Here is a 27,254-nt window from a genome sequence, read left to right as displayed (position 1 = left end):
GTGTTTTCTATTTATTGGGATTCCAATTTTTTCCAAGTCATAAATTGCTGCACTTTATATTTTACTTATTGATTTTTATTATCAAGTTGGTAGAAATCATACCTACTTTAAGAAGTAGACATATTGAACATTTACAAATTGCATTTATGTTTAATTGATCTAAAGATAGCTCCACCGATCATGTTTGCATTGTTGAAAGTTTTTAAATATTACAAAGTGTTAATATTTTACACAAAAAAATTTGATATTTCACAATACCAATTTGATAATCCCAAACTAGTATTGGGTTTAGTTCATATTTATTATATACTCGTATTCGATTTTGTTTATTAATGTTTCCATTAGAGATAAACTAGTTGAATGTGCAGCTATAATTAAAAAATTATAATATCCGTGTCTAAAAACCATTTAAAACAGAAAACTACTACATTACAACTAATGAGATGAAACTAACAGCAAAAATATGCTTCACATTGTTCTTAAGTAAGTGCTTAGCATAAGAAAATAAATAATTACAAATTAATAACAGCTATCAGTACAAATATCATATAGTAAGTAGACTGGTGTGTGTATGTATGGGTGTGTGTGTGTGTGCAAGTGTGTTGTGTTTGGGGAGGGGGTAGTGCATTGCTTCGCTTCGTTTTACACACTAATCCTAAGCAATTCTAGCTTAGCATAGTATTTGGCTTTTGCGCTACACTTTAAGTAAAAAAGAAATAAATATTGCTGCAAGTGAATGCTGCAACAATTGATATCAAGATCTTTTGATATCGAGTTCCCAATTGAGATTGGCACAACTCAGTTGCGCAAATGTTAAAACATTGACAAGGATCACGATGCAGTCGGATAAACTGGCAGTGGATGACCTTCCGAATTGAATACCCATTGTTCCAAATCGATTTCTTTGCGATTATCACTGAACAGCAGATAGAAATACTTCAGGGTCTCACTCATCCAAAAACTTTCCATTAGATCACGCATCCGGGTATTCTGGGTGTTCTTTACATTGCCCAAAGATGTGTAACCAGCTTCAACTTTGGCGTGCGTTTCGAAAGCCTGAAAGATAAGCCACCCCATATCCTGATAGGTTCGATTTCCGGTTAATGCGTAGAAATAATATAAACTCTCGATAAACTCGGGACGTAGAAGATTGTGGGCATCGTTGGGCTTCACGTACATATCCTGCTCTTCCTTATCGGTTGTGGCAAAGTATGTGATCTCTGGTGCCAAGTGCGTTGGATGTCTAGTGTAAGTCTGATAGCAGGTATCCATTAAATCCTTGGCTAATATCAAATGGGAGTCCGGCATGCCATTTTGATGACCTAAAAGTAGTGTGCCTGGCAAGTAGCAAGTTAAATGATCCATTTTCGGTTTGAAATCCTTTCCATTTATCAATTCGCCAATGTAAACCCAATGTTCCCGTGGAGTACGGCGCATTAATTGGGTAAGTACACCATCTATGGCCTGCATATAATCCAAGATGAGACTGCAGAGACCAAAAGAAACATTACATATGGCGGACAACTTTAATAGGTCACTTACTTATCGTTATCCTTGCGACCCGTTTGAATCCATTGTTTTAACAAGTACTCGTAATAGGAATCACCGCGTGCTCCCAATGAAATGGTGGCATAGTTTCGAAACGTGCCAGTATTTGCATTAATAAATATGGGCACTAATCCGTGCGTCTTGTCCAGTGAATGTAGCTTCTCATTTACACCGCTGGCCATCTACAATTACAGAGAGAGACTCCCAAGATTAGTTTAAATTTGATAAAAAATTCCGAATGCTTTGGACTTACGCGTTCATAAATCGACACATTTGTCGAGCGGCTAAGATCACGAAACTCCAATTGTATTGTGGTGACTTCACTTGTTGAACTGTCCGGTGACCATTTTGGCGAATGAGCCGACAAATCTTCAAGATTTACATCCGAAAATGGTATGCCCGATGGCGAGAGAAAAGCAGGCAATAACCGATTGCCCAGTTCGGCAGATTTAACAAGGAACATCTTATCGCCACTCAAGTGATAGGCCGAAAGTAAACCACCCAAGACTCTTATGGTGGTTTCAAAGAGATTCACTTCCCGATTGGTATTGAATTTTAGAGACTTTTCTACCCAATCTCTGGCCTCCTTAAATTCTGCAATGACTGAATATTTAAGACAATTGTTTTGAATTTTAAACGGCAGATAAATTACCCTCATCCAGACCCATTATGTACATGGTGTCCAGGGAATCAACAATGCTCAGCCCCAGTCCGAACCATTCGTGAGAGGTTTGCGACACTGGCTTTAGATTATCATGGCCCCAGGCGTACTTCTTGTAACCAGCCCACGAATGTTTGAAAGCTGCCACCACAGCCGATTGACGCTCATTGGAAGCCCCATGGAAGTGTTGCTCCTTGGCCAACAGAGGTTGAATTTTTCGCAAGTGCTCAGAAATACTTACACCACCTAACCTTAATGGATGCTGAATCGCCTCGTTGAGTTGATCATTCAAAGTTGTAACTTTCTTTTCAACAAATTCGCTGTCAATATTATTTATCTCATCGGCTCCATTGTCTACCATTGCGCCTTCATCATTATCATTGTCACGGGAAGCGACAACAGCGGCGGCATTTGTTTCCGGTAGCCTGACAACATTCTCAGCTGAATTGGGTTCGCCGTAAGCAACTTGCTCATTTAACTGTAAATAGGAAAACAGACAAACTAATATTGATATGAAAGCACACAATATGTAAACATTGCAATATTTGTTGTTCTAATATATTTATAGGGCCACGTATTATTTATTTCCCTATCTCTCTCTATATCTCTAATGACTCTTGGCGGGGAGTAGTTTTTTTTTTGGTAATACAAAATTTGCTTTGCTTTTATTTCTAAGACTTTTGTGTACGCTACCTGTCATTCCAATCACGATCGTATCTTATCTTTATTGCCATCGTTCAAATGGAACTTAAATTAATGCCCAATAAACTGAAGTGTGTAGCTCTTACCTTATCATTGGCGCCCTCATCGCCGTCGACTATATTTTGATTTATTATACTATCTGCAAGACGATCTGCAACAGCTGGTAATTCCGTTACCACCTGTGGCAGTGTGTCCTTATTGATATTAGGATGATGATGGGGATTTAGTGGCACATTATCCCTATGCAAAGGTTGGGGAGCTGGCTTGGGTTGCCCATCGGCATCGTGTATTATTTGATCGCCCGGCAAATATAGCAGTATCATCAGACACAATGCCATTATGCCCAAGATAATGAGATTGCGTTGACAACGCGGCAGCTGATTCCAAGTCTAATTTGGCATGAAAAATAAATTTACATTATGAATGCATAAAAACTTTGCTACATGGAATTTTTAGTATAAAGCAAAGTGTTTTTATTACCCGCCGTAAACTTTTTCGGGCTCGATCATCGCCGGATGGCAATGTAATAATATGATCATTTTCCATTTTTTATAAATTTAGGATGAGCCAGCCAGCCAGAGGAGCCTTATAAAATTTTGCGATCTTATATGGTATTGAAGTTACAAAAACACCAACAAAAAATCAATGAACGACTACGACGGAAATGGATGACGTCGCGTTAACTAACTAAACCATGTGGTTCTGTTTTCGTTTCAATATCTTCACATGTTTTAATAAAAATCATATATAAAATAATGCGGATTGAGGTAATTTTATTAATTTCTTTTTTTTTTACTGCAGTCGATAAAGTTATCGATAGGCAGCTAGGGCTGCATTAGCTGAATTCCATTGCAAGGTGGCGCCAATAATTTTTAAAGTGCTCGTTATTTAAAAAAGAAGAAAAACATAAATATCTATTGTTTTGTAATGGTTATGTAATATAAACTACATTAACAAATAAAATGCTTTAAATGCGTAGGTGAAGAAACCCGTTAGGCATTTGAAAACATATTTAACGTTATTTATTGATTCAATGAGCACACGGAAAAATACAAAATCTTTTTATAAAAGCGCACACACAAATTTACCAGTAATTGTATGGGGAATGTGCGTTCTGGTAAATTTCTTTAGAATATGTATATACAACATTTATATAATGTATACAGAGTTATTGAATTGAATATTGTTTATCATTTAGCTGCATAACAGGCGTCACACACTCGCACAGGCTTTCCTGGCTGCCCCTGGGCATTTAGCAGGGGCAGCGTATGCTCCGAGCAGGACTTGCAGAAGATTTCACCACAACTGCGACAATGATGCTTTCGCCGTGTCAAATTAAATTCCCTTGCACAACATGTGCAATGGGTGGCTATGGAATCGGGTGCCCAAATGCCTGGATTGCTGAGTGACTCCGACATAGTTTGCAGCGACTGTGATGATCCGGACATTAGCTGTTGATGACGTTTCTCCTGATCCTGCAGCTCGGAAATTTTAAGCTTACTCATACTCAGCTGAATGCCCAACTCTTCCAAAGTTGTCTGCGCCTCAGACCATTGAGTTCGTGCCTTTTCCAAGTCAAATTTCAATTTTTCATTCTTCTGCTTCTCCTCGGTCAGTTCTTTGGAGCAGCTCTGATAACTCGTTAGTTTGTCTCTTAGCTTTTGCTCCTTCTCCTGCAACGATATACGCCATTCCCTTTCAATGCGCGTCTCGGCTTCAGCTCGAGCGGCACGCTCCTCGCAAGCGGTAACTTGAGTGGAAAGGGTTTGGGATGTGGTCTTTAATATCTCCCCCAGGTTGCTTTTGTCATGCGTATGTCTGTTGGAAAAATGATAAGATTTTGGGGATAAGTTTTCCACAGTGGCATAATCATTTCTTTACTTAAATAAAATGATCCTCCCCCTCTAGGCATAATGGTGTCTATTCTGATCTATGATCTAGCAAGTGATCGATGAAAGAATATGCCTAAGTTTACTTCCTAGGAAATGCCTTGAAGGTCGTTTTTACTTTGATCAATCGGCCTCAACCATAGCCCCCCATTAACTTTCCACTGTGGATGATATATAGAAAGCCGATCTTACTTTTTCTCTAATTGTTCAATTGTACTAGACATATCTTCCTTTTGGCACTCCAATTTGTTCATTAGCTCCGTTTTGTGGGTAAGCGAGGCATTACAATCCTGTCAATTAGATAGAACAAAAATAATTTTGTACGTCTCCGGAGAAAAGGAGTTGATATATACATAAATATAGTTACTTAGTAAGTTAGTATAAATTGAAAGACTCGAGGTTTAATAGAATTTATTTGTTTTTTTAGTATTTATATATGTGTATGTATTTTATATATGTATATGTGTTTATGTATATGTATATGCAGATGCCCTCAACGCATTTTGTTTAAATTATATATAAACATAATTATAGTTAGAGTTATTTTTTTTATTAGTATTTGACTAGAATGCATTAGTTTTGTCTTTTTGTTTCTTTGGATTACAGTTAAAGCGGATTTATACAGATAAATGAAAATTACATTAAATCATTATTACGCTGCTAGCGACGGGGGGGAAAGGGGTATAACAATTATCTCAAAACTGTCAACAATTAAGTAGCAAATGCCTTTCCATGCTATAACATAATAATCTCTTTGTTCTACTACTATATAGTAAAGGCATATTCAATATATATATATATATATATTTTTGTATATATACGTAGAGGGTATGGTTGTTGTTGTTATTAAGCGGATGCTTTTGTTTAATTTGCTGTTACAATAATTATGTATATATATGTATATAAATATTTCACAGGGGAAAGGCAAATTACTTGACATAATATTCGAAATAAGTATATGGAACTAATTTTTTGCATATTTATAGTTGACATTTTTCTTACAAATTTGTAATGGAAATCAATTGAATGAACTATGCACATTGTAAATATTGTTGTATATGTACATGTTGGATCTTAAGAATCAGCTATATCAGTTTCCGGCAGCTCTCTGGACAGAACATAATCGCTGCGAGAACCATCCACACCGCCAGCGATCTTAAAGTGCTGGGTGACCGCTGCAGCCGCCTCGGCTAGTTCATCATTTAGGGATTTGGCCGATGTGGGTGTTTTCAAATCTTTGGTCTCCGTTGCCGTTTCAGCATCGGGCGGCTCCTGCCTGTCCTGTCCAGCAACTGCACTCGAGGGGGATTTGCGATAGTTGTTGGGGTTGAAGGGAGGAATGCCATCCATCTTTAAATGCATACGTTTCATGGGCGGTCCAGTGTCGTATTTATGCTTCTTGGTGAGAGCCTCGAACTTTTCCAAATTCTGTTGACGTCTGGTGTTAGGGGATCTATCCCCACCTCCGGCAGGATGTGGCTGGTGGTGGTGCTGCTGCTGCTCGACGAGCTTTGACTCATATTTCTTTTCTAGCGATTGTAAAATGTTACCAATTTGTGAGGCTTTCGTTTGTAGACGAGATACCATCTCGCCCTTCTGTGTGAGTTCATCTTCACATTCCTAGTTGAATTTCAAACGGGTTTGTGTGTTTGGATTAAGACCAAATTCTTTGGGTTTTGCACAAATTTTTTGGGTTACAAATGATGAGTAACAAAATAAAGAAACTAAAAAGATTAAGGACTAACAACCAACGAGATGACCAGATAGATGAGAATGTGGGCAGATGAATTTTTTGTTTTGTTATATACAGTATATTATGTGAAAATGTGTTTTCTTACGTACCTGAAGTTTGCGATACATCTCAAGATTGATCTGTTTAATGTCGTCCAATTGACGACGTAGTGACACAATTGTGTCCTGTTTGTCGTGAATGTCCTTCTCCAGCAGTTTCATTGCCATATCCGACTCAGCCTTGAGGGATACCTGAAGCTTAAGCTCCTTCTCCAGTTCCGCTGATCTCTTACGTTCTTCAATTAGCTCAGAGGATTCACTATTCTTATCAGCTTCGACGTTGGTTAAGGTTGGTTGGCTGGATTGACGCATAGCTTGATTTTCGGCCTGAAGGGCCAACAAACTATTTCGCGCAATGGCCAGATCCTCCTTCATCAGGGCATTTGTGGTGGTCAAAGACTCAACTTTGGCCTGAAGATTGCCAACGGTTGCGCTGTAATTTGTACGAAATATCAGATAAACTTGACCAGGACACAGAAAACTTTTGCCACACACTTGAGATGCCGATTCAGCTCCTCGATGTAGTTCTTCTGATCGAGCACTGCTATCATGTTACCCTGTCCTGTGGAGTCTAGCAATGCTGGTGGATTGCTTCCACTGCCATTGCCATCATCGGCGACATCGGCATTCCGAGAGCTGGACCGTAAATACAGCGAGAAGTCAATAACACCCTGTTGTGAGTCCAAATCCTCCTCCTTGACACATAGATTGCAATCAATTACATTTAGGCCAACCAGAATGCCCATTATCACTACAATCTAAAGACGAGGGGGAAATGAATTAGATCCTGATAACGAAGGATAAACGAATGGTCCATCACACGCACCTCATCACTCATCATGAGAGCATGGGGTTCATAGTAATCGCACAGAGAGTCCTCCCGATGCTCAATTAGACTCTGCAGATAGTCAGCCAGTTTCTTCTGCATCAGGGCAATGCGTAGCCAAGCTCTTGCCCGCCCTATATGGGTGCGAACTGTTGGCAGATCCCGCACACTGGCCGTAATGTCCTGCGCCTCCGGGCAATAGTTCTCCACACTTTGTAGCAGGTCCCAAAGTTCTTTGCGCGGTCCCAGTAGTCCTTTTTTGGTACGCAAACCATGACCCAGGACATGTTCAATGACAATAAAGAAATGCTGCAATGGCAGATGATCCGAATCGAGCATTCGTCCATATCGTAAAGATTGCTCTAAGAGCTCCTTGACGACCAATTTGCAGATATTCACCAGATTACTTCGCTCAATCTCGGCCGTATCGCGTGCTACAAAAACGAAAAGGATCGGCACGGAAAAGGATAATGAAATTCACATAATCCAGCTCTTTCTTTTTTTGGAAGAGTTAAGTTTGTGCGATTTCGTGCTAATTCTGTGTTGATTTTTCTAGTTGACTACATTTACGATTAAGAGTTTTGCTTCAAAAAAACAAAAAAAAAAAAAAAAAGAAACTAAATGTGACATTTCAATAAAGTAATGAACATTTATGTGCCCTTCTCATTGTGGCTCTTCTTTCTGGCACCTGGCGGCTGTCCCATGTACAGCGTTGATCTATCCACTCTGGAGGTGCCGAATGATTTTCAAAACGAGTTGACCCTGCAATCAATGCTCAACTCTGAACTCCATCAGTATAGAAATAAATTGTATGAGAATGCTAAAATTAATGTCAGATCCGCACTTACATACCCCTTTTTAATGGGGGGGAGTGACAAAGACAAAATGTTTTATTGGGACCCACAGGACGAGGCATCACAGCAGACGCCAAAAGTATCCCGCAGCACAAATAATGAATCGGATCGATTCCTTGGAACGAATCTATTTGGTGATTATACCAGAAAATGTTTTTCCACCGAGGATATTGCTTTAATGTCGGCACGCAAGGACTTTGAGAGTTTAATCCCAAAGGCATATCCGAAATGCCTGATTGGCGACAGCGTGGTCTATATGCTAATGAAGTACTTTAACACTATCAATCAGATTGTCAAGGGTAAGGCCGATGCCGAAACGAGGCGTTTGCTGCAACGTGCCTACTATGATGCTTTGGGAGGATATCTACGATTCTATTTGTTGCCAGTTGCCCAGCTATCCTACTATGCTGGCCGTCTCAAGTTGTGCACTGTGGAACGCTTGGTGGCCCTGTATCGCCAGTGTCGAGTGGTGCTCAATACCAATGGGAATGGTTGGCGTACACCTTCCGCAGATATCCTCGGACAATTGGTCAAAACGCCCATCAGTCCCATTAGCATTGAGGATTGTAAGAATAGTGAGAGTGACGCTGCCAGCTGTACTCTTCTCGACCAAAGCTATGTCACCAAAGAGGCAGACATTGTCGACCAGATGATTGTAACACTGCCTCATTTGGAGCCATTAGATAATAATGGATTTATGGGAAATATTTTCATACCCTTTCGCCAGCGACGCATCTACAACCTGCAGTCACCCAATTCTGCTTTTATTCTGGTGAAATTCTTCAAGATTGTGACCAATTGTCATCGATTTCAGGGACTAAGTCAGCGAACATATAATCTGAAACTTGGTAACTGGATACGCGACAATTTGGAGGTGCATTACAAGGATGATGTATTCTATCCTGGTTTAGGTGGCATTTTGCAGGTTTCTGAATCTCTTGGTGGCCCCAAAAAAGCAACAAATACATCCAAAAAGGAAGATCAAGAGCCGCAAATGAGTAAAGAAGACTCCAAGGATTATCAAATGTCTCTTGAAGACATGAACACTGAAGGCGAGAAATGTGCACCGAAAAAAGTTACAGAGAGCCGCAAGCAGAGTCGTTCGCCCAAGCAGAGCAAAAAACACATAAAAAGTGATTATCTGGGAGATGGTCAGAAACTATTTTTAGCCAAGGCAAATATAAACACGGATAATGATGATTGTATTGAATGCGATGATGAAATGTATGTGGCCTATGTGGCGGCATTTCTGGCAATTCTCTTGCTGATCCTTTTACTCCTCATTTGCCTATGCATGCGAAGAGCGGCCTCCAGGGAACGTAAGCATCGACGAAGGCCAAAGCCAGCACCATCAGAGGAAGAACAACAGCCACCTAGTACCCCACCATCGATAAAACCACCAAAACAAGGCTGCTGGAATTCATTGTTCCATAGTAAGAAAAATAAAAACAAAGAAAACCCAAGAAAGCGACAACCAAAAGGCATGGGTTTCCAGGATGACTATTATTCCCGTTCACTGGGCTTTACGGATTCAACGTCCCACAAGACAACAGACAGAACGGAAACTGATGCAGAAGGTAGTGAACTTTTGTCATCGACCTCATCACTAGGTTGTCAATTTCCAAGAAAATGCCTACCAATTAAATTGACGCGAGAAAAACGTGACGAATACTATACAACTTCCGAGAGGGAACCGTCCAATGCTCGATCAAAGAAACGAGACAAGCAACGTCAACGTACCGAAGAAAATTCAAAGCAAAAAAATCGCTTTATAGCCACTCCTTATGGTATTTCAGAGGAGCAATCATCGCCTAGAAGACAAACTCCTTCGCCAAAGAAATTAGAAGACGCTTCAGCGGAGTATAAGGCCAAGCGTTCAACAAAGAATCCTTCGACTTCAGGGGAGGAAAGTGAATCAAAGAAACAAAGACACTTGGACAACGCAAAGACTCAAGCCGAAAAGGAGAACCTACGAAAAGAGTGTGAAGAGTACAAGAAAACAAAACGAAAGGAGGAGCTAGCAAAGATCAACGAGGTAAGTGACAATTTATAATAACCAAATTTGTATAAATTCTGAGATGTTGGGCTTGGTAGAGTGAGGACAAAAGTGCGAGTGGTAAGGACCCTGAAGAATCTTCACCAAGGAAGAGAGTCAAGAAAGACAAATCACCTTACTATTCGCCAGGACGAGCAAAGGGTGGTGGCAATGTGAGTTACAAATGAAATAGAATGCTAAGGATATTTTCAAATATCTCTCTTTCTCTCCACAGTCTAAAAACTCTTTAAGTTGGGAGACAACTTTTGAAGACGATAGTTCCTGATACACACACACACACTCACACACACAACGTTCATTCAATTTTTCCTTGTTTTGTTTATCACTTATTTTTTGCACTATATTTTTTTAAATATTAAAATTTTATCCAATAACAGCTAAAAATCTCGTAAAGCCGGAGCATGCTAAATCAAATAAGGAAAAAGAAGGCAAATGAAGAGAAATCTTTAAGAACAAGCTACAGAAATCCACGATACAAAGCCAGAAGATAGTTAACCAGCGATTTGATTGGAATTGATTTTGCTAATAAATGTTTTTAAGCCTAAATTGACCTACATATTTGAGAATTACTAGAGAACATAAAATAGGATAGACGAAACCGATTTGGTTTGGAATTTCATTTAAGCGTATATAAAGGATAAAAGATTAGTAAGTAGCGCTTTTGTGGCGCTATCTTCTGTCTATGTACCATGACAGAAATCAGGAAATCCAACAAAACGAAACGCTAATGCAAATTAAAGGGCCAAGGAAGCAACCTACAGAGATGCGACCACTCAGCAAGTGTGCCGCCCATAAGGCCGACATTCTTGTGCTGCGACGCATGTGCATTTGAGCGGGAGGCTGAACCTGAGCCTACAATGTCGCCTAGACGACGACCGATAAGATATTCAATTGCCATAATACCATTATCCTCCAATGCTCCACCCACACTGGCCGCAGTTAGCCCGGAGAAGCGTTTATTTTGATTGCTGCCGCCTCCGCCGCCGCCACCTCCGCTGCTGTAACGATTTGAGTTTCCACCTGATGACTTGAGACTGCTTACAGTTTCAGCTGCCCCACCGCCAATGGTATGAGGACCGCCGGGTACATCGATATCCTGCAATTCCTTCAGACAGAGCCATTCACCATCGACAGAAACGCGAAAATTGCATAGATAAATGGTGTCCTGTACGCCACCAGCCAATTCTTCGCTGGTATTGGCATGGGACGCTTTTGGCAAGGCAATTGTGTTGCTGTTGTTGCTTTTCTGTGCTTGTTGTTGTTGTTGTTGTTGCTGCTGTTGTTGGTGTGTTGTCTTTTGCATTTGCGAGGGTGGATTATGACCCTTTTGTGACTTTATTGTAGCTGTCGACGCAGTTGTTGCCCGATTCGTGGTTGTTGTTGCTGTTGCAGCCAACTTCGTGCCTTTGACGACTTGTTGTTGCATACTTTGCGGCGTCTTTTTCCCTCCTCCTGCTGCTGCTGCAACTGATGACGTCGTCGTTGTCGTCGACGTCGTTGGTGCCGTTTTATTGAGACTCCTCAGTGGCCTGGAACTGCTTGCACTTGAACCCGTTGTGGTTGTTGTTGGTGTACCTGTTTTAATACGTCCTCCGCTGGCCACATTGTTATTATTGTGTTGAGTTAATTTTGTCTTTTTCGTATCCTCGACAAGTCCACGCATGTTTGCAATGTTTTTTCTCACTCCAGTTAACTGCAATCTCTCCATACATACATATGCAATGTATTGTTGTGCGTAGATGACATTTAAATATAGATATATGTATACATTTTTATAGTAGGTCAGTTGAACGAGTTCCGAATGAAAGATAAAACAAGTTATCGCCTGTCTTTATACCTTTAATGATATCCTGATGTGTGTTTCCTTCAGATCGAACCAATTATCTAAATAATATGTGACTAATCCTGCCGTCACAATAAGTAATTCAGTTATCCTGGCTGTGTGTGAGAGTTGAATAAGACTGAGGCGAATTTCTATATATTGATTTATCCAGCATGTTGTGGGGGGACATGAAAGCTCTTTTTTAAAAGCTTTCATCAAGGGTATTCGTGCGGACTGCTCACAGCAGACCGAAAATTATACAGAAAGAAAGGATCTTTCGAAAATCTAAATACAATAATAAATATTGAGATTTCATGTTTAACTTAACATCAATATTTAATAGTTAATATTGTTTAGTCACTTCATATCTCAGATACATACATACTTATAAATAAACCCTCGTTATACTTTAATTGAATAGAGACGAAATTAAATTTGTCTGCATATTCATAATTTAGGCAAGATGGTAAACTTCTGAGTGTACATCTTTGTATATACATATATGGTTTTTTATACCCTTTTAATGGGTATATGGGATATGCAATTCAACAGGAACTTTTGCTGCACTCACCGGTTTTCCTTCGCTTGGCTTTCATGACGTTGGTGGATGAGGGTAAAGTAGATGCAGTTTGTGCAACAGGAGTTGCTGTTGTAGTCGTTGTATTAGGAACTTCTGGATACGGGTATGTTGTGGTACCATCAATTACTTCTGAGGCTGCAGCTGCAGCAGCTGCGTTCGAGAATTGCGTTGAGATGTGGTTAAGGATGTTGGAGGAGATACTTTCGGTACGGCGAAAAGTATTACGCAGAAGATTAAAGGAAGAACTGGAACTGGGCGTCAGCGTTGGAGTTGTTGGGGGCGTTGCATTATGAGATCCTCCTTGAGCATCTTCACTTTGAGTACGCACCAATAAACCATCTGTGCTCATTTTGCATTAATAATCACATTCACACACTAACACACGCGATTGCACTCGAATGTGGGTTTTACACGATTTTAGAATTATTTTATATTTTACACGAAATAAACAAAAAACAAACTTGACGAGAGAAATAGAAACAGCTGTTGCATGCAGGTGCAATGTCTAATAAACGACTTGGGCTTGGAACGATTTGGAAACTGGAACGATATTTGCTTGTGTCAATCGATAACTATTTGGTGTCCCGCCAAAAACAATATAAACATCACTTTTCCTCTTGTTTTCAATTATTCGCGAATATATATTGGTGAAAATGGACGCGGAGATTAAACAACAATTTGACGAAATGGGCGTGGAACCCACAGAAGTGGTGCTGGACAAATGCATGGAGTTGGCCCTTTCATACAATGTCAACGATGCCACCGAATTTGTGGAACAATGGATGGCCTTCAGTTTGTCCCATCTGCACGGTGATGAGCCGACCATTGAGAATCTTGGCGAGTTTGAGCGCAAGGTTTTGCAATTGCGACGCGATAAGGTTGGCTCTAGGCAGAACAACCAAAAGAGCAGATCGTCGACTCTGTCCACTCCAACTGTGGCATCCGCATCCATCATCGACTCCAGCTCTTTGGCTACCTATGGTGTTAAGGAAGATGAGTCCATGCTGGGACTGAACTATGACTATAGTGCTGACAATGGGCCGGACTCTGCGATGCACACACCCAAGGCTAACAAGAATTCCGCGCGCACCGGTTCTCTTAAGAGTGGAGTTCTATTTAGTCCGGCCAGCTACACACCGCACTCGGCCAAACGAACACCCACATCAACGGACACAGTTGTGGGACGACCAGGTGATATTGTGGACACGTTTGGCCATCCCAAACTAATTTCCGGCTCGTCCTGGCAAGCTCAGGTGGAACATTCCGTACCTGTGACTCAGAAGATGTTGCACAAAGAGTCCCCATTGACAGCTGACAATTTGTGTTATATGCACGATTTACTCAGCGAAAGATGCAATGACTTGTACGATCGTTTCCTGGATATTGGCGAAGGACTTGTCGAAAAGAAGTTGGGTGCCGAAGGAGCAGCTGAATGCAATTGGTATCCCCAAGATAGGCATTCCCTGGAAGCATTACATATGCTACATGCAGTGGGCATGGTGCATTCTGAAGATGACGGCCCTCTGGATCCGCATTCCGCCCTGTTAGCAGTGTTGGATGCGGATGAGCCACAGAACAGTTTTCTAACGCTTAACTTTTCTCGCATTAAGTCGGCGTCCATTTTTCCAGGCCAAGTGGTGCTCTTGAAAGGATTTGTACCCAAAGGCAATACTTTCGTGGTTGAAGAAATCTATACGGAACGAAAGCTGACGCCACCCTTACCCCTCAAACTGGACCGGGAACTGCAGTTTGTCGTAGCAGCTGGACCATTTACGCATAGCACAGACCTCTTTTACGATCCGCTGCACGATCTGCTTAAGTATCTAAAAGATCATAGACCCGATGTCCTTCTGCTTACCGGTCCGTTTGTGGAGGCCGAACACAAGATGGTGGCGGAGCTTGCCGAAGGATTTGATTCCTTCTTCGAGAAAATGATTGTTGGCATAATGGAGGTAGTCGGCTGTCATACCCAAGTGCTGATGGTTAGCAGCCAAAGGGATGCCATGGCCCACTCGGTGTATCCGACCCCACCGCCAGTAATGCGCAGAATTTATCCCAATTTGCACTTACTGCCCGATCCCTCGATTGTTGATCTAGACGGCATCACAGTGGGTGTGACATCCACGGACATTGTGAGCCATCTGCTGAGCCACGAATTTGCTCTTAATGCTGGCGAGCGATTGCACCGTGCCATTAATCATCTGTTCAATCAGGGTTCCTTTTATCCCATGTGTCCACCAGGCGATGAGAATATGTGCTATGATTCCCTGCTGGCCCAAAAGTATGCGCAGCTCAAGCAGCTGCCCAACATTCTGATATTGCCCAGCGATCAGCGACATTTTATACGTTTGGTCAGCGACTGTTTGGTAATCAATCCTGGACGTTTGGCCAACACAAAAGGCGGCACCTTCGCCAGATTCCTGGTGACACCTACAGCTCCAACAGCCACAGCCAAGACGGTCAATATGTTCAACAGTGCCGCCTGTCAAGTCCAACGCATCTAAAAATAATTCTAATTTTAATGAGAATGTCTGAATGCAGCAGGAATCTTAACGGGCATTCTTATATACATAAAATACTTTTATTTTTAGTAAATAATTGTAGGTAAATAAATCATGGATAATGATCCATTCAGATTAATTTAAATTAATTCTCTTTTATTTTGTTACTTTGCCAAATGAAAAAAACTAAAATTGAATCTTGATTAAATGGAATGCTAACTGATTAATCACTGACTAATCCCGCATTTAACAAATTCCAGAAAATTTAAAATTTAGATGTTACAGAACGGAAGGATAATATGTATATATATATATTGTTGTTGTTGTTGCTGTTGTTTTTGTGTAATGAAGCAAGAATTGTGGTGGATTTTTATTCGTCGTTGTAGCCTGTTCGGATTATATAGCTTATGCATTAAGTCCTATTGTAAAAAATAAGTGTTAAAGCATTTATTAATTTATGTTTACATAATAATAGTTTACAGCTAACAGTAGGAAATGATATCTAAATGTATTTATTTATATATATATATACTCGCTATAATGTACGCTTGATGTAATATATAATTAATGTATGTGTAATTCTTTCTTTATGTCTCTATGCACGCACAATAATATTAAATTATACAAATAGATTATAGTATTCCCACACACTATATCGAACTCTATTCGTTTATCAAGTGAAGGATCTCTCGCATAATAACTAAAAATCAGTTAAATGAAACTCCAAATTGTATATTTGAACTATACAAACAAAAATACTGTTTCTGTATCTGAATCTGCATGCTATGATGTGTTGTTGTTAAAGACAATCCAATTCGATCCGATCCATAAACTGTGACCGAACTGTCGTCGGCCCATGTTCTTTGTGTGATAAGTAACTATGTGCCACTCTGTTTTATTTGTTTGTTTTAAGTATGTCCTCGCACTGGCCCTGGCCCTCCGCTCGATGATACTCTCGAATCATCACCATCGATGTCATTTGGAGCTGCTACTACGACCGCTTTCGATGGTCGGCGGTCGTCCAACAACTCGGCGCTGCCCGGGCTGCGTTCAGTTGTTGGGCTCCTGCTTGTATTGTTATTGTCGGTTGCTCACCCCCTCCGGGTTATGGACACCGCCTGCGCCAGCTAGGCTATGCTCCATATTCTTCACAATTACATAGTTGGTAATGTGATTGATGGCCTCGTCCTGCAGTCGCTCGGGCCAGCGTCTCATGTACGATTTGATGAAATCACTGAAAGTGTCCACCTTATCGGGCGTGCTCTTGTGGGCATCGACAATGTTCTTGACAATGTCAACAAACTTATCATAATCTTCGTGGGATTTCTTAATCTTATTATAGTTGGGTACACCACCATTGGTGTTGCCGCCTGGTCCGCCAGAACTGGCGCCAGCAGCATTCATTTGCTGTTCCATATTGCTATCAGCTAGCCGAGCGGATGCAGCAGCAGCCACTGCCGCAACAGCGGCCGATGAGGCCATAAAATTATCCACGCTGCCCGCATTGGGCGGAGGCTGGGAGTGGTCCATAAAATGGCGATGCATGCCGTACTCCGTTCTGCAATGTTAATCAGGATTTGAGTAAATCAAAACTAAAAATTAAGAGAGAGAAGCTTACTTGTAGAACCCCTCCGTATTGTTGCTATTGAATTCTTGCTGAGACATTGGATTTTTCCAAACTGGTGACTCTGATGTGGATGGTAGGCTGCTGGCACTCGATGAGCTCATACGTTTGTCTCTGTGAAAAGAAAGAGATAATGTCAAAGGCTGATTAAGATCACCAAAAGAGCTAAAACAAATTTAAGCTACGCACTTGTAACCCGTGTGAGATGCCAGACTCTTAAACACATCATCCACTTGACTATAGAACTTCCAGGTGCTTATTATACCTGTGGTCTCTAGTGTTTTCTGCTCCTGGCGATAACGTTGCGTCAGATTGTTGACTTTAAAGTGCACCTCTAGTGCTGTAACAGGTACACCAAGCGAAGTTAACTGCTTGGCCATAGCCACATAAAGATGGCCATTGCGTTTAATGGTGCGCAACTCATAGGCGCAAACTTTCCATAGTTTAATTAGTTCCAATACACCACTATCCTCCCATTGTCGACGCTTTTTATTGAATTTTTCATACTAAATGTGTGAAACAGATGTTATTATGTATTAGAAAATGTTGCCTTAATGATTGGGAGATTAAATATATACATAGGATACTCACAGGCATTTCACATGGGTCTCACTGGCGACAAATGGGTTTGCCCAACAACGTTTGTCTGCCGTTTAAAGCAGAACATGGAGCGTTTTATTTAGCATAGATTGGTAAACATTTTTGCACCCAACATCCGGACACCTACAATGGATTAAAATCAATTTGTTAATAATTAGGATTGGAACCACATAAAAACATTTGGATCATTGGACATAAAACTTGATCAATTTAGCATTTTTGTTGTATATTCATAAAGGGCAATCGTTCTTTTGCATCCACAAAATGCTGATTCATTTTTCCGTTCTCAAAAATCATTAAACTAATTTTGGACTCTGACAAGAAATAACACTAATCTGCTAGATTTCCATTACTTTGTTGGCATTCATCCGATCAAAAAACAATCGTGAGAGAATTAATAACATAAACCCAAGCATTTGAAGGGGAAGCATCTATATTTTTTAGTATCTTTAATGGTGTCCATCCATATGGATAGCATAACTATTAAAATTATTATAAAATGTCCAATAGCTTAAACACAATTTAATTACAATTTCGGATGGTTAATCATCATTAGACCGGCACACACATACACACGCATACATAACCTACACACGCATACATTAACGAAAAGTGGAAACGTTAAACAAAATGCTAACACAAAAAAACTATCTCTGGCAAAATGCGCCTTCGACCCCTTGAAGTAACAGCAGCGACAGCGACGGCGGCAGAGGCAGCGGAGAAAAGCGAAGTTAACGCGACGTTGGCTAAAATCATACTGAAGCGGTAATTCAAGTATACAACAGAGTTCCACCTTTGGGGCAAAATGAAGATGCTCCATCAACGAGAACAACAACAGGCAGTCGACAGCCAGAGAGTAGCAGAGCAGGGCAGGGCAGGGCAAACGGGGAAGGAGAGATGAGCTGTATAGATGGTTACTTTTCTTCAATACACACACACACACACACACAGCCATAAACGCACACATACACACGTACAACTTTTTCCCTTTTGCAGAGATACACACACATGCACACACACACACTCATGCGCGCAGGTACATACTTTTCCTGGCAATTACAACAAAAGGCAAATTATTGTTTCTTTGCAATGACTGCGGCAGTGCCAATAACTACAACCATAACTCAGACATATGTATAAGCACGAAACGTAATAAATAAGTCAAATAATTAAACTCGAAAAACGATTTAAGAGGGAAAAGAAACACACGCAAAAAACACAGTTCTTCTGTTCACTCGCAACCAAGTTCGTGTTGTATTCAAGATTTCGAACATGTTCAGTCGCTTACCGATTCACCGATAACGACATATCGATATGTAGAGATGGGTAACTAATATAAATGCCAATGTTAAAAGACTAAAAATCATTAAAGGTTTAAACAAAAACTAAAGATTTTTTATACAAAGAAAAAAAATTAAAATTCAGCAAAATAAAGAATTAAACGCCTGTAGGCTTTAAATAACTCCCAAATATTATTAATGCTTTAAGTTTCTGCTCCAACCTGAGATCCTTAAAAGTGCGATACTTTTTCTTCCTTTACACTAAAAAAACAGTGTAACTAAAAAATTTAGTTTGAAATGGTTCAAATTATTAAATGAATTATAATTATGTGCTTTGAAAGAATTTGGAAGCACCTAACGCATTGCATATTGCAAATTTTCAATAAAGAAAAATAATTATTCATTTATCAACAAGCATTTTTTTAAGTGCACTTTTGACATGTTGACCGATATTTTTCTTGGAAATCGTTTTGTTTCTGACAAGCACGAGTCCAAGTGTTTCCGAATTGCCGTTGCCGAACCTACACGAGCAAGGCAGAGCTAGGCCCTAGTCCGGGGAATACCGCTCATTGCTCATCTGTCAAGTTCTCAACAAACAATTTTTGGAACGTTGAAATTGAAATCAAAACAAGCTCACAACCAGCTTGAAAAAACTGAAAAGAACTTTGAAAATTGAATGGCAATATTAAGGAAAACTAAAATTTTTATATGAAAATGTACAATCATAGGTCGTCCACGCCCATCTTACCACCGGTCAATGATTTATGCCCAGGTCTAGCTGAGTTTTTGAGGCCTGGCCATGTAATTTATCTTACGTATGTATGTATGTATGTTGCTTCTCCCACCTTCTTCTCTACATAAACTCCAACTGCCAGCTTCAGCTCGTTAAGAGGCAAGCAAAGCAAAAGCAACAAAGCAAACGCATTATCATCATCATCAGTAGAGTACCCCCTCCTCCCTCGCTATTCCATAACCATCCCTCTGCGCAACTGCTTTTGTTGGAGCTCACACACACACATTGATACACGCCGGTCATCATCATTAGGTTTGGTTTGAGCTCCGGCAGCGTCAGCTCCAAATGCGAACGTCTTTAGCGAGAGAGTCGGGCACTGGCACTGGCACTGGCACTGGCACCGGCAGCAGCGGCAGCAACAGCCCCCAAATGTGAACGTCATTAGCGTCGAGCTAAATAACAAAAAATGATAATGATAATGTTGCTGCGGCTTTGGGTAATCATCATTAAATTGCACATCAGCATCGTCGTCGTAGCGTTGCCTGAACACACGGAAGCCAAAGTCGAAGTCACCCACACATACAAATACAACATTTAGACAACAAGGTCACCAGTATCATTCAAATTGATGTATATTCATAGGTACCTAAGTATTGAAGTACGGATTTGGTTTAATTTCTGCTTAAGCGAGGAATCCTGAGCTAGGAGCTCTTAAGACAAAGCAACTGAAACCAGTTGTCCCACTATTAAATAACTCGCATAACCTTGGCATTCGAATTTTTACTGACTAAGAGGCCAAAATTAAATTTAAGAGCAAACCAAGTGCAGGCGGGGATTCGTCAAGTGCTTTAAGATTACATAAGATTTTATTTGGCTAGTTATATCTTAAACAGAAATTCGTATACCTAAGGATTTCGTTTTTGAATGGGCCAGTAAGCACATTCAGGACTTTCTTAAGAATAAGATGGGTTTCTATTCAGCACTTAGTCTAAAGGGAGATCCTGGTATATGCTCATCTCCCCATTTTGCTATCAAAATGTAAGCTCCCGATTCACTAACACGATAGATCACTCGATGGACATTTCGTCCCAAGTGTTTGACAAATACCTCATCACAGGGATAACCTTTTGGTCCAAGGATGCCCACAAAGAGCATATCATGTCCAGCTTGACTGGCATCCACAGTGAATTCATTACGCTCCACAAGATTAATGTGACTTAGACCCAGGCCACGACTCTGAATTTTACTGGCATCCGATTGAAAGTCCGAATCTGGTTTCAACTGGTTGGGATTTGTACCTTCACCAATGACCACAATAATAAATGGTGATCTGGGCAAGGAAACGGAATTGCATTTAATATGAACCTTGTAAAGACCTGCTCCAACATTAAGATTGCTCTCAATTTGGAAACGCTCCGGGTCCAATTGTTGCTGACGCACTGCTACTGGCTGACCACTGGGTCCCTCGAGACGAACATCGAAATTACCCTTCACTCCATTCCGTTTGATATTAAAATTCAACGTAGAGTCGACACGCATGGCGCCATTGGGAAAGTGCATCAATTGCACTTTACTCGGATCGGTCAATTCGGGTGCTATGTAGACGTGTGGCGGCTCAGTGGGATATGCATCTGTAGAAATGTTGATGGAACAAGAAGAAGGGCCATGGTAATCGAAATGGAGTGTGTGTGTGTGTGTGTATAAATAGACATTTCAATGTTTACTTCCTCATTCGACGGTCGGTCGGTTTTACTCACCCGCCTCGGGCGTGCGTTGATACCGCCCAAAAGTTCCATCTTTCTCCGGATCTGGAATGCCCGAGATGATGGACGAAGAGGAGGCACTCCCTGCCGCATTTATATTCAAACGAATCTCCTGCGACACTTTAAACATGCCAATGTTAAATATTTCCCCTGCTCTCTCCCCCCAAAATTACTTTTTATATTTTCTTAAATATTTCTCCCAAATATCTTTCAAAACCTATTTTTGTTGATCGAATGATGGACAGACACCGTAGCAGACTGTTTGCTCTTCCTTTCCCTAATGGCACTGAGTTAAGTTGCGGGTGTGCTAGGCAGATATAGATTGAGGAAAATGGGAAAATGTATATTTATGTATATAAATTTATCCATGTGTGTGTGTGAGTGTGTGTGTCTGTAGTATTCGGGAATACACGATTCTCAATATTCTCCACGATGAGGCCAAAAACAAGCGCCAAAAAATTATAGTTGGCATCTAAGATGCAAAATGTTTATGATGCTACTTAATGGGCAATCTGCCAATGGTATATTTATACATATATTCGAGTAGCATCAATGGAGATAGTATAAAAGTAGGTTACTAATAGACAGTTTGCCATAAACAATATCAACAATATCCAAAGATAAGAAGGTAAATTCAGGGCGGATAATTTTCAAAAGGCGAAAACATTTGCAAAGTTAAAAATTTATAATTTCATCCAAAGTTTTGGAATGGAATGGATGCAATTTTCGTTAAATCTTGGTTATTTATTGAATAAAAACTCTTCAAATTGCATTTACCAAAGTTCGAAATTTCTTTCCACACATTTTTTGGTTTTGCTTAACTCAAAATTTATTACTTTAAAACGATCTATAACAAAGCACTTAATTTTGGCGACAAATTTTTTGAAAGAAATAAGGAAAAGGTGTCATAGGTCAAGCATTGGGATTGTTTTAGGACGCAAACACAATATTTATAAATTAATTCGACCTTGGATGTAAATAAAATTTGAAATATAATGAATTTGAAAAGTAGTATCTACTTATTATTTGGACAAGAATCAGAGATCTTTCAATAGTGTCACACCAAGCATCAACTAGAATGACTGCCCTCAGGCAATGACCTTGATATCATGACCATTTTGTACATTATGATAGAGATGTGGATAGACAACCATGTCGGTATTAGTCAGATTTCCGGACTCATAGAGCGTTGAAAAAACCTGAAGGGAGAGTAGAAGGGGCAGCAATTAAAAATGGTGAAGAGTTTGTTACGCACATTTTCGGTAATCTTCATGCTCCTTATGGCCTCGGTGCGCATTTGTAGCCAAGTGTGACGCAGCCGCTCCTCTGCCTCTGATATAAACCCGGGCGTCCAGTGCTCCTGTAGGCGATATAAATGGATGCGATTCTTCTCCCGCACAGCCCGTGGCAACATTGTCGATAGACGCTTCACGCGAGCTTCACGCTTAGGTCGTCCATTAAGCATTTGCATTTGCTTGGCTTTCTTCTCTTCGATCTGAATGCGCATCTTGCGGGCCAGATCTTCACGTTTCTTACTGGCCGCCGTCTCGGCGAAAATGGACACCTGATTGGTCTGGCCATAGAAGCGGCTATAGTAATTGATTTTAGCTGGATCCATTGGCGGCATGATGCGCCTGAAATTGCCCATGTGACTTTCCTCCCAGGCAATCTGTTGGGCCAGCGAGTCTATCTCTGGATCACCAGTAGCTCCAGCATTTGGATTTGGAGAAGGCTCAACCCTAGATGTGCCAGACAAGAGGCGAGGTCGCTGCAACCTGCAAAGAAATGGACAAAGCTCGAATTTGTGTTGCTCAATGGATGTATTTCAAGGACACCTACGTTTCGCCTTTGGTCTTGAGGAGACGCTGCTTAACCCGTTTGCGATCCTCGCGCATAATCTGTTTCTTATCCGCCAGCACCGTGCTCACCAGGGTCAGTGTATCACGTATCAATGGTCGCTTGACCTCACGATCCACCTGCTCGTTGGTGTGAAAGCTGGGCGAATGATTTACCTCCAAAATATACGGCTTTAGCTTCCAGTCCACCAGTATATCAAAGCCGAGGATCTCGAAGCAGGCCTGAATCTTGTCATGGCCTGGAAAACAGGCATGATAGTTATGTTTCAGCACTGGCCAAGCACTCAGAACCGTCTTAATGATCACATCATCCACATTGCTCCAGAACTCTTCCACATTATAATTGTGCCGCCGCATCCAATTGTTAATGGCGCTCAGTTTTCTTTTGCTCCCGCAATCATCGTTGTCGCACATCTCGTACTGCGAGTTCCGCTTGTTCACCGAGTAGTTGGTCAGATGCATGTACAGATCGTTGGCATTTCCGGGTGTGGGTTCCACATACTTATTGGTGGCAAAGCGTGCCAAGCCCTCATTATACACAAAGATGCGCAGGGGATCCACTGAGGTGACGAGAGTATAGACTCTCAAGTCAAATTTGTAGCCATCGATAAGCAGAGGCTATGGAAAATGAGATGGGATATAGAATGAGAAGAGATTGAGTTACCCATACATATATATATACCCACTCGATGTACATAAGTCTGACAGATAAGACGTTCATGTGGACCAATGGACTTTAGATCATTGGTCAACCAAATGCCACGTCCCTGTGCTCCCGAATCTGGCTTCAGGATGAAAGTGCGCCTGTGATTTAGGGCATAATTCATGGCATCGCCATAGCTACAATGTGGAAGGATTCAATTTTTAGTAACAACGTTTCAATTGATATCCCCCATCCGATTCTTACTCCGCCGGCAGCATCCAGGTCTTGGGGAAGATCTTGTAATCGTGTGGATAAAACTTTTGCATGCGATTCAAATTGCGCGATAACAAATCCTTGCGACATATCTCAATCATGCCCGGAAAATGGTTAATCTGCTGGAAACGTTTCATGTTCTTAAACAGTTCTACACCGGGAAACGAATCGGACCACAGGATATTCCACAATTTGGATTCTTTCACTAGCTTATAGCCCAGAGCTTTCGATATTTTGCCAATCATGGCATAACGTGAATTGGACACACAAATGGTGCTCTTGGAATCGCTGTGAGGACACTTTATCATATAAGCAAATCGCAAAAACTTATCTCATTAATTTACCTAATGGAGCGTTCCTCTTCCTGAATCACGGCGGGATCCTGTCGCCTGATACAGGCCACACGAAAGCATTTCTGATTCAGCTGTATGAATCCTTCGAGTTTTGTGTCCGTCTCTGATGTGGCCAGCTTCACGGAACCAGAAGCGGCCGCCTGGCCAGCTTTAGGTCGATAATCGCCATCTGATTGATGCGTTTTCTTCTTACTTCTCATCTTTTTGGAACGACAGCAAGGTGATGGGGGAGACAGCTGTGTAAAAGGGGCTTTAGACGTGGGCGAACCAACCCATTCCTCATCGGAGGCCGGATTGGGACGCCTCTCACTGAGTGCCATGTCAATGATACGAGTCACTCTCGAGCGTTGCTCTCGATCTTTACGTATCTTCTCCTTGGAAAGATGACGCAGCTCTTGAATACGTTTATAAAACTTGGAATTTTTCAAATTCATTTCTCAAAAAAACGATATTTTATAAAAACAAAGAAATCAAACTCAAATATTATTGGCCTAAGGTAAAACTGGAAATCTGAACAAAGGTCAATCGGAAAAGACCGGAAATATTCTCAAATATAACAAGGTAACGGTATTATTATTTTGTATTGTGTTGTTGTGCAAAAAAAAGGAGAAAGAGCCTTAACAGTAATGACGTTAGACTCAATACAAATCAGTACTGAAAATCTCAATCTCTCTTAAAATCTTGGAATGTTATTTAAAATACAAAATATGTATAAAAATATAATATATAAAAACAAGTGAGTAACAATATATATATATATATAGATATAAATCGATGCTTGGAATCATTCAAAATTCGATTTGGAATGCCTTGAAACGATTGACAACTTCTTGCATCGAAGGTCTCTCTTGGGGATCTAGGGCAGTGCAATGCAGACCCGCCTCTATGGCACGCAAACAATCCTCCAGCTCCTTTCCCTGGGGTTTCACAAGATGCTTATCGAGCAATTGCAGACACTGCGGTTGAGATTCCAGCCAAATTTGTTTCACATAATTCAGTAAATCTGGATGCTCACGATCTGTCACCAAATGTCCGGTGAACACTTCAAGTAGGACAATGCCAAAACTATAGATATCAACACCAGTGGAAAGTTGCTTGGAACTCAGAAATTCCGGTGGCAAATAGACACGAGTACCAAACAATTGCTTCACTTGCATTACAGCATTAATGCTCTTAGGTCCTTCACGGGCCAGGCCAAAGTCGCCAATTTTTGGCTGAAGACACTGATCAAGTAGAATATTCGCTGGTTTAATGTCGCCATGTATAAGAGGAGTGCTGCGAGCCGTATGAAGAAAATATATGCCTCTGGGAATAAATAAAAACAGGTAGAAAACAGTTAGTATTAATTGGAATGACAAACTTTTGTACAAATTTAGCTGACATTGTAATTCCCTATGTGGTTAAGTGCAACAAAATTTAATCAACTCATTTGCATAAATTAAATTGCTTTAACTCTTGATGACTCAATTGCAGTTTATTGAATCATCAATTTGAGTTTAATTCTTACTTGGCTGTGCCGAGACATATGCTGAGACGCTGCTGCCATGACATGGGCGTCATCGATTGTCTATATCTGGGTGCTTTCAGCCTATACTCCAAGGAGCCACCCTTCATCAGTTGATACACCAGGCATGGATGCTCGCCATTAATGCTATAGCCATATAGAGCCAATACATTGTCATGCCGAATAGTATTCAAATACTTGAGCTCATTGTAACTCTGCTGCAGCTCTATTTTATTCTTATCAATATTGGGATGGCGATAGTTCATTCTCTTTATGGCCACATCCAGTTGCTTCCATTCGCCCTTGTAGACCTCTCCAAAACCACCATGACCGAGACGATTCTCTGTAGCCCAGTCTCCGGTGGCTGTCACAAGCTCCACATAGTCGATTTTCAACAAGGATTCGGCGGCCCGTTGCACAGTGCTCAGATGAATATTACTTAGAGATTCTAAACTAACACTCGGATCTGTGGTAGTATTTGTGGTATTATTATTGGAATTACTAACACCCGATGATGAGGGATAGGGTGGACCATTTTCAATCTTAGAGCTAGAGCTTGGTGGAGCACGTAACTCGCTAATTGTGGGCATGCTGCGGGGAATGTATTTATGCAAATTCTCGCTAACATAATCCTTGATTAAACGCATCGCATTGTGTAGTTTCATTCTGTGAACATATTAAATACATTAGTGTGTTAGTAAAACATTTTAACTAGCACATACTTTTTGAATAGGGCAAACAAACTCTGCACCGTGTGATTGTATTGGCCACCCCAAATAATGAGAAACTCATTGGTTGGTGATTTTCCGCGTCTTTGTTGTTGTCGAATCTGCTCTATTTGTGCCGGATAAAGCTTGACAAAATTGGACATCTGCTCCCAGACGTCCAAAGTGTCCAGATGATGGCATAGCTCCACGGCTACTGCAACAGGTAGCAAGCGAATTGGCAGTGTGTCGTCTACCCCATTTTGATTAGATCTTGAGTGGGACGAGGACTGATTTGCGGTTGGAGTTGCAGTCGGCGATTGCGACTGCGCTTCGGCTGTTGCTGCTGCAATGCTCATTTTCTTGAAATTTAATTACTGGTGCTGATTCATAGAATTTAAATCCATTACACACTCTACACGACCGAATACAACTAATTGTAGTAAATTTTGTAGGCGCTATCAGTTTATCTAAAAGTTTTGTGCGATTAAGTTTGAAATAACTTATTATCTTTCGTAAATATTTCTTACTTGCTTAACTTGTCCTGTTATGTACTTTCTCTTGAGTGGAATTCCACTTACCTCTCATCTTAAATTAAACCAGCTGTTTTAGTGGTTAAACTTGATAGTGCAACAGGGCTGCATAATCGAATTTTAGGTTCGATGACCCAGGTGCACGATATGGTAACACT

The 27,254-nt window shown here is 40.8% G+C and overlaps 8 protein-coding genes across 15 annotated transcripts; 2 read left to right on the top strand and 6 right to left on the bottom strand.

Moving 5' to 3' along the window:
• Nucleotides 1–40: 40 nt before the first annotated feature.
• On the bottom strand, nt 41–3,677 carry LOC6649837 (endoplasmic reticulum mannosyl-oligosaccharide 1,2-alpha-mannosidase). The gene is made up of 6 exons (XM_002071932.4): nt 3,392–3,677; nt 2,998–3,300; nt 2,201–2,687; nt 1,802–2,142; nt 1,543–1,730; nt 41–1,486 (listed from the first exon to the last, which is right to left on the bottom strand). Exons 1-6 carry the CDS (start codon nt 3,455–3,457, stop codon nt 832–834), a joined length of 2,040 nt encoding a protein of 679 aa, XP_002071968.2. The 5' UTR covers nt 3,458–3,677; the 3' UTR covers nt 41–831.
• Nucleotides 3,678–3,826: 149 nt separating this feature from the next.
• LOC6649834 (RUN and FYVE domain-containing protein 2) lies at nt 3,827–13,224 on the bottom strand. 6 transcript variants are annotated; one of them, XM_023179637.2, is made up of 7 exons: nt 12,165–12,288; nt 11,231–12,020; nt 7,418–7,851; nt 7,087–7,349; nt 6,643–7,024; nt 4,993–5,090; nt 3,827–4,729 (listed from the first exon to the last, which is right to left on the bottom strand). In XM_023179637.2, the coding sequence occupies exons 2-7, from the start codon at nt 11,988–11,990 to the stop codon at nt 4,102–4,104; spliced, it is 2,565 nt and encodes an 854-aa protein (XP_023035405.1). In that variant the 5' UTR covers nt 11,991–12,020; nt 12,165–12,288; the 3' UTR covers nt 3,827–4,101. The 6 variants fall into 6 exon arrangements, with proteins under 6 accessions (XP_023035405.1, XP_015032550.1, XP_023035407.1 ...); XM_015177064.3 differs by lacking the exons at nt 11,231–12,020; nt 12,165–12,288 and adding an exon at nt 12,721–13,222; XM_023179639.2 differs by lacking the exon at nt 12,165–12,288 and having other exon boundaries at nt 11,231–12,071.
• On the top strand, nt 8,021–10,977 carry LOC6649835. Of its 2 annotated transcripts, XM_002071930.4 has the most exons (3): nt 8,021–10,306; nt 10,366–10,479; nt 10,542–10,647. In XM_002071930.4, exons 1-3 carry the CDS (start codon nt 8,060–8,062, stop codon nt 10,590–10,592), a joined length of 2,412 nt encoding a protein of 803 aa, XP_002071966.2. In that variant the 5' UTR covers nt 8,021–8,059; the 3' UTR covers nt 10,593–10,647. The 2 variants fall into 2 exon arrangements, with proteins under 2 accessions (XP_002071966.2, XP_023035410.1); XM_023179642.2 differs by lacking the exons at nt 10,366–10,479; nt 10,542–10,647 and adding an exon at nt 10,705–10,977.
• A 78-nt stretch (nt 13,225–13,302) lies between the features above and the next one.
• Nucleotides 13,303–15,375, top strand: LOC6649823 (DNA polymerase alpha subunit B). Its single transcript, XM_002071927.3, has one exon. It carries the CDS (start codon nt 13,383–13,385, stop codon nt 15,231–15,233), a length of 1,851 nt encoding a protein of 616 aa, XP_002071963.1. The 5' UTR covers nt 13,303–13,382; the 3' UTR covers nt 15,234–15,375.
• Nucleotides 15,376–15,662: 287 nt separating this feature from the next.
• Nucleotides 15,663–18,710, bottom strand: LOC6649822. Of its 2 annotated transcripts, none has more exons than XM_002071926.4 (5): nt 18,499–18,710; nt 17,446–17,577; nt 17,044–17,360; nt 16,849–16,968; nt 15,663–16,788 (listed from the first exon to the last, which is right to left on the bottom strand). In XM_002071926.4, the coding sequence occupies exons 2-5, from the start codon at nt 17,449–17,451 to the stop codon at nt 16,308–16,310; spliced, it is 924 nt and encodes a 307-aa protein (XP_002071962.1). In that variant the 5' UTR covers nt 17,452–17,577; nt 18,499–18,710; the 3' UTR covers nt 15,663–16,307. The 2 variants fall into 2 exon arrangements, with proteins under 2 accessions (XP_002071962.1, XP_046865154.1); XM_047009198.1 differs by lacking the exon at nt 18,499–18,710 and adding an exon at nt 17,985–18,055.
• A 1,633-nt stretch (nt 18,711–20,343) lies between these two features.
• LOC6649821 (filamin-B) lies at nt 20,344–21,532 on the bottom strand. The gene is made up of 2 exons (XM_002071925.4): nt 21,225–21,532; nt 20,344–21,098 (listed from the first exon to the last, which is right to left on the bottom strand). Exons 1-2 carry the CDS (start codon nt 21,358–21,360, stop codon nt 20,440–20,442), a joined length of 795 nt encoding a protein of 264 aa, XP_002071961.1. The 5' UTR covers nt 21,361–21,532; the 3' UTR covers nt 20,344–20,439.
• Nucleotides 21,533–22,226: 694 nt separating this feature from the next.
• On the bottom strand, nt 22,227–25,087 carry LOC6649820 (tubulin polyglutamylase TTLL13P). Its single transcript, XM_002071924.4, has 6 exons — nt 24,347–25,087; nt 23,994–24,290; nt 23,773–23,926; nt 23,070–23,704; nt 22,486–23,005; nt 22,227–22,429 (listed from the first exon to the last, which is right to left on the bottom strand). The coding sequence occupies exons 1-6, from the start codon at nt 24,787–24,789 to the stop codon at nt 22,319–22,321; spliced, it is 2,160 nt and encodes a 719-aa protein (XP_002071960.1). The 5' UTR covers nt 24,790–25,087; the 3' UTR covers nt 22,227–22,318.
• Nucleotides 25,023–27,184, bottom strand: LOC6649819 (serine/threonine-protein kinase pelle). The gene is made up of 4 exons (XM_002071923.3): nt 27,094–27,184; nt 26,582–27,033; nt 25,863–26,525; nt 25,023–25,660 (listed from the first exon to the last, which is right to left on the bottom strand). The coding sequence occupies exons 2-4, from the start codon at nt 26,920–26,922 to the stop codon at nt 25,144–25,146; spliced, it is 1,521 nt and encodes a 506-aa protein (XP_002071959.1). The 5' UTR covers nt 26,923–27,033; nt 27,094–27,184; the 3' UTR covers nt 25,023–25,143.
• Nucleotides 27,185–27,254: the final 70 nt, after the last annotated feature.

The sequence above is a fragment of the Drosophila willistoni genome, chromosome 3R (genome assembly GCF_018902025.1).
Source record: "Drosophila willistoni isolate 14030-0811.24 chromosome 3R, UCI_dwil_1.1, whole genome shotgun sequence".
Classification (NCBI taxonomy): Eukaryota; Metazoa; Arthropoda; class Insecta; order Diptera; family Drosophilidae; genus Drosophila; species Drosophila willistoni.
This window is presented reverse-complemented; position numbering and strand designations above follow the sequence as displayed.

Coding starts and splice junctions, on each gene's coding strand:
- LOC6649837 (XM_002071932.4), bottom strand. CDS start 3,457: ATGGAAAATGATCATATTATTACATTGCCATCCGGCGATGATCGAGCC. Junction 3,301..3,391: donor CCCGAAAAAGTTTACGGCGG/GTAATAAAAACA, acceptor ATGCCAAATTAG/ACTTGGAATCAGCTGCCGCG. Junction 2,688..2,997: donor ATGAGGGCGCCAATGATAAG/GTAAGAGCTACA, acceptor TCCTATTTACAG/TTAAATGAGCAAGTTGCTTA.
- LOC6649835 (XM_002071930.4), top strand. CDS start 8,060: ATGAACATTTATGTGCCCTTCTCATTGTGGCTCTTCTTTCTGGCACCT. Junction 10,307..10,365: donor AGCTAGCAAAGATCAACGAG/GTAAGTGACAAT, acceptor TGGGCTTGGTAG/AGTGAGGACAAAAGTGCGAG. Junction 10,480..10,541: donor GAGCAAAGGGTGGTGGCAAT/GTGAGTTACAAA, acceptor TTCTCTCCACAG/TCTAAAAACTCTTTAAGTTG.
- LOC6649834 (XM_023179639.2), bottom strand. CDS start 12,035: ATGGAGAGATTGCAGTTAACTGGAGTGAGAAAAAACATTGCAAACATG. Junction 7,350..7,417: donor CTCTCATGATGAGTGATGAG/GTGCGTGTGATG, acceptor CCTCGTCTTTAG/ATTGTAGTGATAATGGGCAT. Junction 4,730..4,992: donor ATTGAACAATTAGAGAAAAA/GTAAGATCGGCT, acceptor TTTTTCCAACAG/ACATACGCATGACAAAAGCA.
- LOC6649823 (XM_002071927.3), top strand. CDS start 13,383: ATGGACGCGGAGATTAAACAACAATTTGACGAAATGGGCGTGGAACCC.
- LOC6649822 (XM_002071926.4), bottom strand. Junction 16,969..17,043: donor GCATCTCACACGGGTTACAA/GTGCGTAGCTTA, acceptor TTCTTTTCACAG/AGACAAACGTATGAGCTCAT. Junction 16,789..16,848: donor AATACGGAGGGGTTCTACAA/GTAAGCTTCTCT, acceptor TTAACATTGCAG/AACGGAGTACGGCATGCATC.
- LOC6649821 (XM_002071925.4), bottom strand. CDS start 21,360: ATGTTTAAAGTGTCGCAGGAGATTCGTTTGAATATAAATGCGGCAGGG. Junction 21,099..21,224: donor TCAACGCACGCCCGAGGCGG/GTGAGTAAAACC, acceptor ACATTTCTACAG/ATGCATATCCCACTGAGCCG.
- LOC6649820 (XM_002071924.4), bottom strand. CDS start 24,789: ATGAATTTGAAAAATTCCAAGTTTTATAAACGTATTCAAGAGCTGCGT. Junction 24,291..24,346: donor GAAGAGGAACGCTCCATTAG/GTAAATTAATGA, acceptor GTGTCCTCACAG/CGATTCCAAGAGCACCATTT. Junction 22,430..22,485: donor GCATGAAGATTACCGAAAAT/GTGCGTAACAAA, acceptor CTCTCCCTTCAG/GTTTTTTCAACGCTCTATGA.
- LOC6649819 (XM_002071923.3), bottom strand. CDS start 26,922: ATGAGCATTGCAGCAGCAACAGCCGAAGCGCAGTCGCAATCGCCGACT. Junction 26,526..26,581: donor TTGTTTGCCCTATTCAAAAA/GTATGTGCTAGT, acceptor ATATGTTCACAG/AATGAAACTACACAATGCGA. Junction 25,661..25,862: donor ATATGTCTCGGCACAGCCAA/GTAAGAATTAAA, acceptor ATTTATTCCCAG/AGGCATATATTTTCTTCATA.